This window comes from Ictidomys tridecemlineatus, chromosome X (genome assembly GCF_052094955.1).
Source record: "Ictidomys tridecemlineatus isolate mIctTri1 chromosome X, mIctTri1.hap1, whole genome shotgun sequence".
In the NCBI taxonomy this organism is placed as follows: Eukaryota; Metazoa; Chordata; class Mammalia; order Rodentia; family Sciuridae; genus Ictidomys; species Ictidomys tridecemlineatus.
The window spans coordinates 95,409,082-95,416,778 of NC_135493.1; the positions used below are offsets into that span (position 1 = coordinate 95,409,082).

At 47.1% G+C, this 7,697-nt stretch overlaps 1 protein-coding gene across 3 annotated transcripts; it reads right to left on the reverse strand.

Moving 5' to 3' along the window:
- Positions 1 to 331: 331 nt before the first annotated feature.
- Mid1ip1 (MID1 interacting protein 1) lies at positions 332 to 4,892 on the reverse strand. Of its 3 annotated transcripts, none has more exons than XM_021725562.3 (2): positions 4,830 to 4,892; positions 332 to 2,081 (listed from the first exon to the last, which is right to left on the reverse strand). In XM_021725562.3, exon 2 carries the CDS (start codon positions 1,823 to 1,825, stop codon positions 1,271 to 1,273), a length of 555 nt encoding a protein of 184 aa, XP_021581237.1. In that variant the 5' UTR covers positions 1,826 to 2,081; positions 4,830 to 4,892; the 3' UTR covers positions 332 to 1,270. The 3 variants fall into 3 exon arrangements, with proteins under 3 accessions (XP_021581237.1, XP_005324023.1, XP_077891094.1); XM_005323966.4 differs by lacking the exon at positions 4,830 to 4,892 and adding an exon at positions 2,357 to 2,638; XM_078034968.1 differs by lacking the exon at positions 4,830 to 4,892 and adding an exon at positions 2,235 to 2,259.
- Positions 4,893 to 7,697: the final 2,805 nt, after the last annotated feature.

The following is a 7,697-nucleotide window of genomic DNA, read 5'->3' on the forward strand; positions in this document are numbered from 1 at the left end:
TGCTGAGAACCTTAAAAATTCAAAATGGTGATTAAGCACTCCAATAAGCTGGCCAAGTTGGTTGAAAGATACATGTACCTTCCCAAACACTTTGAATATTTTGACTTTTTGTTGAGATGTATGATCCTATTTGGGTACTAAATTGGCAATATAGCTTGGAAGTAAATCTTGTCAGTTGCTACTTTCCAAAAAGAACTAAATACTTGCAGAGATGAGTATCCACCACTCTGAAATACCAGAGAAAATAAAATTTACTTTTTGCTATAAAATATTTTTATTTAACGACTAAGCCACTCACTGGTAGAAGAAAAATCAACACACACTCGTCCAGTTTAATTAACACATTTGCTTTTTTTTTATTCTTTTAGAATATAGTCTACATCTGGATTAAAAAAAAGTTTTAAATAAACTTAAAACATATAACAACTATGGAACCCTTCATCATTCTATGTACAACACGGATAGAATGTCAGTTGGTTCCATTTCGGATACATCCATTTTCTCATGTTATTAATTTCACTGGCTGAGAGGCAAGCTTCATACAAGCTTGTGCACTGCCAGTTTACACACACTGGGGTGGGGGTGGGGTGTCGTGAAAGGGATGTGGTGGGGTGCCACAGGACTACTTACTGTACAGTGTAACAGAAAATCATTAATAAAGTAGTACCGGTTACCAACAGTGCAGTTTGTGCGCTTATCACAATGGAATCGCTGAAGTTTCAGAGCAAGGAGGGGATTTGAAATACTTAAGACAGGGCCACTGTTACAAAAAGAAATAGTGCAAACAGGAAAACTGATGCAATCCTAGCAACGCCAGGGCCTCCACCGGCTCAACAGCAGGGCGGGAGGGTGTTTGCGCGCCCCGCCTTCCCGGCACCCAGCTCCGGGTTGCGTTCCCAAGTGTGGCAACCCAGCACCGCGCCCTGGCATGGCTCCTTCTCAGGCCCTTTTCCTCCGGAAAGAACAGAAAAGAAACCCCAGGAAAGGCACAGGCTGAATGTGGGGCGTCAGCCCAGTCCCATTCCCAGCAACGTAGAAGGCAGGCCCCCTCCTGGGGGGTCCTTGAGCCCCTCTCCAGCCACCAATTTCCTCTCTGCTCCCCAAGGGGGCCTTCACCTCACATAGCCCCACCAACCCCCTGCACATACACAGCCCAACTTTGCCGTCTGCCCTTCGTGCCCCACAACCAGGAAGAAAACAGCTTTTAAGGAAAGAGAGAGGGTGAGAGATGGGGACCAAGTGGATGCTGGGCAGCTGCAGGCGCCCCGCCTCAGTGGCCCCAATTGCCGAAGCCGATCTCTTGCTTATATCTGTTGGTGAGGATGTTGGCTTTGCGGGTGAGTTTGGAAAGAACAGTGTGCAGACCGCGCAGGTGGTAGTGGAACTGCTGCTCCAGGTCTTCCTCACCGGCGTCCGCGCTCTCCAAGTGGCTCAGGTCCACCAGGATGTCCTTGGACTTCCAGGCGGTGCTCTCCTCGCTCCCTGACTGCGAGGGCGGTGGCTGGTGCAGGACTCCCCACTCGATGTCGTTGCGGATGGACTTGAGCAGCACATAGTGGCTGTACATGTCCCGGGAGGGCGCGAAAAAGCTGCCGTTGGCGCTGCCCGGGCTGGAGGTCGGGGTCGTGCGCTCCTCCAGGCAGCTGCCACTGCCGCCTACCTCCACGCCGACGTCGTTGTCTAGCCCGGGCTCCGCCAGGGGCACGTCGCGCAGCAGGCTGGGCACCATCACCGTCTGGTCCATGTTGTTCACGGCACCGATGAAGCGGTTCATGGCGTTGAAGAGCGAGTGCTTCTGGTTATAGGTGTCGCAGATTTGCATCATGGTGGCCGCGCGGGAGTCGAAATGCAAGGGTACAGGGATGGCCGGCCCGGGCAAGGGGGTGCCCGCCTTCAAGCACTCTCTGAGGCCCGCGCAGGGAGAACGGCTATAGCTGGCAAGGCGGGATTCCCACCTCCTCCTCCGCCCTCTCCAACTCTCGTCTTTCTCGCAGCCCGGCCCTGCTTGATGCGCGTTTTCTCCTAGCTTTGGCGTCCGGAAGCTCTTGATGGCGGTGGGTGGTCGATGGGTCGAGCCTTGCCTGATTGGGAGACAGGGACGAAAGAACAGGAAGATTATTCACCCTGTTAGCGCGCTCAGCGCCCCTGCCCGCGCGCTCCTCCCTCTCTGGCAACTGCTAGCCCGGGACGGCGCCAGGGTGGCTCCCTGCGACCAGATGGTCCCACCTCTTCACCTGCTAGTTGAGGGTCACGGAAAGAAGGGATCTACCCCTCTCCCCAGCTTCTCCCTCCGAAAAACCTGAGCTCAAGCATCCACGCTGGCCGGGGCAGCGATGGGGCGAGGGCACCCACCCACCTTCTCTTGTGCCTCGAGATCCCCCGCTCCTTAGCAGCTCAGTGTTTTTTCTGCGGGCAGCTGCTGCCCAAGGGCGCTGCTTCGGTCAGTGGCAGGACTGTGACTGAGGGTGGTGGCCGATGCGTCAGCCCCCTACCCATCCCAGGTGCCCAATTTATAGTCCAGGAAAGGTGTCGGCGTCGTCCTGTGCCACCCCCGGTGTCTCCTCCTCCTGCCTCCCCCAGCAGCGCCCAGATAAAAGGCCCCAGCCGGGATGACCGCGAGTAACACTCGCCCGGCCCTTTCTACAGTGGGGGCGGGGCGCGCCTGGCCAGCTCCGCCTCTCGCCTGATACCCCAGCTGAGGGAGGGCGCCCGGGCAGGGCAGGGCAAGGTAAGGCAGGGCCAAGCGGGATGGAGCAGCGGCGCCCCGCCAACACCAAGCCCAGGGCAAGCCGGCTGGGGGAGGGCCAGGACAGCACCGAAAGCGCCCGTGTCACGACCGTCGGGAGGCCGGGCTGGTGCGCCGGTGCTGGGCGGGCCTGGCGCGCGCTTGCAGGGTGGGATGACCGGAATGCACGTGTTCGGGTTGCAAAGTGAGCCCTCAACCCCAAATCTGGAGTGACTGCAGCCTGGAAATTGATGCCTCAGTTTATTATTAGCCACCGGAGAAGTGGGACCCGCAGCTGCCCCAACTACATCCTGGGACTCTTATGTAAGAAGGGCGACTGGACATGCCGGGTGCACGTGGACGAGCAATGCTCCCGCCATGGTCAGCTGCTGGGGGAGGGGAGGTCAGAGGCTTTTGCCTCTCCTGGCAGGGTCTTTCCCAATCTTTCCTACAACAACTGCTGCCAGGAATGAAGAGCAGTCTACTTTTTTCGAGAGTAGAACATGGCAATGGAGAGAAATGACGTTGGAAAGACCATCGGGGCCCATGTAACCTTTTGGCTGCTCAAAGCTAGTTAGGCCTGGTGTTGGGTGTTCTGATTTAACAGAAAAGTGGAGATGTGGCCAATTATTTTTTGAGAGCGTGTGTGTAACATAAGTCTTTCAAAAGATAGTTCTTAAGCACACGGTCACTTAACAGGGCATAAGCTATGTACCAAATCCCTTGATGTAACTTTTAAGAGCCTTTCACCTTAAGTTTCACTTTGAGGACTTCCAAACCATAACCCATTTTTGTTGTCCCATCTCACACCCTTGCCGAGTCCCTCACCCACCAGTCTTTTACAGTCCTACAGATAATCATGACTGAAGCTTCTAACTTTAAATCCCTTGCCCCTAAAATCTTGGAGGGAGGGGTCCTTAGTATAGTATTTTTCCAACAGGACCCAAAGAGTCAAAAACAAGTATGTAATAGAAGGATTTCTTTATCTTCCTCTTTCTTTCACTTTAAAGACCTATACTTAAATGACTTATACATAAGTATTTTCCATGACAAACCATTTTCCTAATTGTATTCTGAATAAAAGATGACTTGGTGAAAACAGAATGAAAGTCTGGAATCCAGTCTGGGAGACCACCCCCCCCCCCAACCTAGTAGCTCTAGATCATTCTAATCTGTAAAACTGAGACGTTACTTGCTTGTCGACCTATTTTGAGATGGATGGAAAGAAGCGTTATATAAAATTTTAAAAGTATTAAAATAATCTCACCCTTCCTTTTTGCATACATGGGGACTTAGAAACTTTCCAGCCTGTTTCCTTGTCAATAAAACTGGAGTTTCTCCCACGGACTGTACCAAGGATTTTGGTTAAGTAAAAGAATGGATGTAAAAATCATTATGTAAATTGAAAAGTACTTTACAAAGATTAATTGTACTTAGTATAGGACCTCATAACGTAACGCTGTTTATTCCTTACAAAATGTGGAAATGGGCCATGATGAGCCAGATCCTCTACCTCCCCCTCCCGCCCCCCAATGCTTAGGCAGCACTAAAGTATAAAATAGCTCAGGATGGTTTTTAAACCTTATGCCCAGAGACAGAAAGATCATGCGTTCTAAGAGGAAAACTCGAGAAAAACAAATATCCAATTTCAGTAGTTGATCTCATAAATTAAAACGTTCTTTATTCCTCTTCCCAAACCCTCTTGATATTTTAAGTTAGGAATGCGTCCGCTTGAAAACTCAGCACTCAGATTTATTAAATGCTGTAATCCTGCCCTCGTTTTCTCTTCTACCCAGTTCCAATACAGTGTGATTAGTAACTGACGAAAACGGAAAACCAAATGCTCTAGCAAAAGGATCCCATCCCGAGAAAAAAGTCCAGCTTGAGAGAAACCCCCTAACTCCTTCCTTTTGCCCTCCACCCTTTCCTTGATCCGCTTCCTTCCTTCTGTCTGATCTGGATCTCCCAGTTTCTTGACTCCCGGCCACTGTTCTTGCACATTTCTTAAACCCTATCAGAGAAAGATGGCTCATGCACCTGCCTGAAAAACTTCCCAAACCGGGCCACCCAGCTCCCTCGGGCCCACGCAACAACTCACACCCACCGGGGTAACTCCGGAACGAAAAGGTCCTCGGGCCAGAGCTCCTGGCCCTTGGAATCACCCCACCGCCACCCCTCTGGCTTTGGCCAATCAGAACACGTCAGAGAGTGTTATGCAAATGAACCTTTGCAACCCAGCCAGTCAGAAGCCACGGACCCCTCCCCCGCCAGCGTCCTCTTTCACCCCAGCCCCGCCGCGTGGGCGGCCGCGTCCCTGGTAACCGCCCGGCAGCCACCCACCCCCGCCCCGCCTGCGAGGCTGTAAAAAAATAAAAACGGTTCCCTGGGGTAACCTGGGAGCCAAACGGGATAGACCGGGCCCTTCAGAAAGCGGACAGCCTCTCTGGTTGCTCCAGATACATTCCCTACTGCGATCTGGATGTACTGGAGGTGTTTAGCAATCTTCTCAGGACTCTTCTTGCCTCCAGAAAACAGGGGAAAGTCATCCTTTGAACAAACAACTTTTGTGTACTTTTAGTAAGCCTCAAGGCAAAGGGCCTGGTCCCTTACTTTCTAAACAAAATCCAAATCTCCACTAAAAGCCTGGTTTTAGAGCTCAGTGGTTGAATATTTGCCTAGCATGCATGAGGTTCTGGGCTCCATCCCCAGCAGAAAAAATAAATACATAAACTTGATCTGAGATTGTACACCAAGAACATTTCTTGGTGCATAGCTCCAATTCAGGACTTCTTAAATCCTGCTTCTTATTTCTACTTGGTTACTTCAGCAACCAAGAAATCATGTTTGACTGGCTTATCTCCCAAAAAGCCCACAAATCAACCTTTCTGCTATGTCTTTTGGATAGTTTGAGAAAAGACGGCATTGCAGAGGTGACCAGAAATCCCTAAATAATAATAATAATAATAATAATAATAATAATAATAATAATAATAATAATAATAATAAACAAGAACAATTGGTGGGAGAAGGCAGAGTAAAAAAATCAGAGGTCTGGCTTAGAGCTGGAGAGAAGGTGGTATTTTAAGGCTAGAAATCAGCACAACCCAAGATACTGGAGACCTTGGATTACTCTGATACAGAAAGAACCACTTCATGAAAAGTGTCTTGGAAATATGACAATCAGACTGTCCTGTTAAAGGCCATATATCCAACCATCCACTTGTCTTGAAATTGCTCACAACATCTCCACCAAGTGGCTGCCCTGACCCACATTCTTTTGTTTTTCATCCTCCAATATTAGTTCTACTGCTTTGGAGTCTTTCAGAAAGCCATGAAGCATTCAATCGGATGTTTGAACATAGGTATGGCCTTCCTTGAATTCACTATTCTTCAAGTCAGTTATCCTGGGTTCATGTAACAATTCTTCACATTCTCCTTGGAGATGTTCATCTGTCTCAGTACCTGTCTTTGGAAGTAGCTCCACTTTGCTTGTGAATATAGCATTTAGAACTCATTCCAAGTGCCAACTTTTCTGGGACAAAATGGAGTGGCAAAGCCATCTGTTTTATTAGTGAGTGGTAACTTTTCTAGGTCGTGTTTATTGAGCACAAGTATTTAGACATGGTAAGTCATTTTAACTTCACAACAACCCTGAGAAGACAGTAAGGGTCAAAATGTTGAAGAATCAAAGAAGTAGAATTGGAGCTTGACCCAATTTTCTGATACCAGATCCAATGTTCTTTCCACTACCCAACAGATAACTATTTCTTACAATGCTGCCTAATATTTGATCAGTTTTAACAGGTACATCGTATGTTATCCACATAGCAAAATTTTGTGCATCCTATTCTTCAGCAGTAGAAATCTTTTTGGACGAATATACAGAACTTTGTATTATCCATTTAAATTTGATCTCATTATATCTGGCCTATTACTGCAGCCTGCTTTCATATTTTGGGTTGTGATTCTGAGCTTTAAGACACTTAGATATTACCTATACACTTGATAAGTATTTTATATATTCATCCAGTTTTGATAATAGGTACCACCAGTGGGCAAAGGGCAAAAGCTGGATATAAGAGAGTTACTTCAGCTTGATATCAGTCCATTTATTAGCACCTTCTGGCATATATTGTTTCAGCCAGCTAGGAATCATGTTAATTGTACACTCATCCAGTCTGGATGTTTCTTCTTGAGCACAGGACATTATAAGTGACCTTACTAAAGTCCCAAGTTAATGGCCAGTTTTCTTCTTAAGGAGTCAAGAAGGAGGATTTTTTTTGTCAAATCATTGTCACATGATACCCCCAAAAAATAAGAAATAGCAACACAATATTCTGAGTTAATGTGTGTGTGGGGGGCGGGGGATGAAATTCATTGCTTTTGTCCTTATAGGAAACACCATAAAGATTTAGTTGAAAGAAATATAAATAGGATGATGCTTAAACCCAGGAACATTCAGTAGTGAATCTACCAGCTTCAAAAAATTCCTACCTTCAGATATTGGAATGTCTGAATATGTTGGAGTTGGCATTTTGTCACAATTGTGTGTGTGTGTGTGTTTAACCTTCCTTAATGACACATTCAATTTGAGGATGGCAGATAGGAAAGGGCATGCCTCATTTCAGGCTTTCTTACCATCCAAGAACTTTTAAATTTGGTTGTTCCTGGATTTATTAGAATGCCAGGACCTTCTTGTATCATCACCTTCATAGGAATAATGAGAATGTTCCTCCTTTACTCTATCCTGTTTAAATGTGTCAATTTAGTTAGCTTAACTTGTGAAATTAAATTCAGCATTTATAAGATATGACACTGAGTTAACATAAGGAGAAAAGATATAATTATTGATCCTTCATAAGTTCAAATCCTACCCTCCCACACATATATGCATTTTGTTGTGGCTTCAATGTCATAAATAAAATATTATCCAATGAACAGTTTCTATATCCAAGTCTTATAATTTATTCAT

Excerpts from the sequence above, each read along its gene's own strand:
- Mid1ip1 (XM_021725562.3), bottom strand. The coding sequence starts at position 1,825 with ATGATGCAAATCTGCGACACCTATAACCAGAAGCACTCGCTCTTCAAC.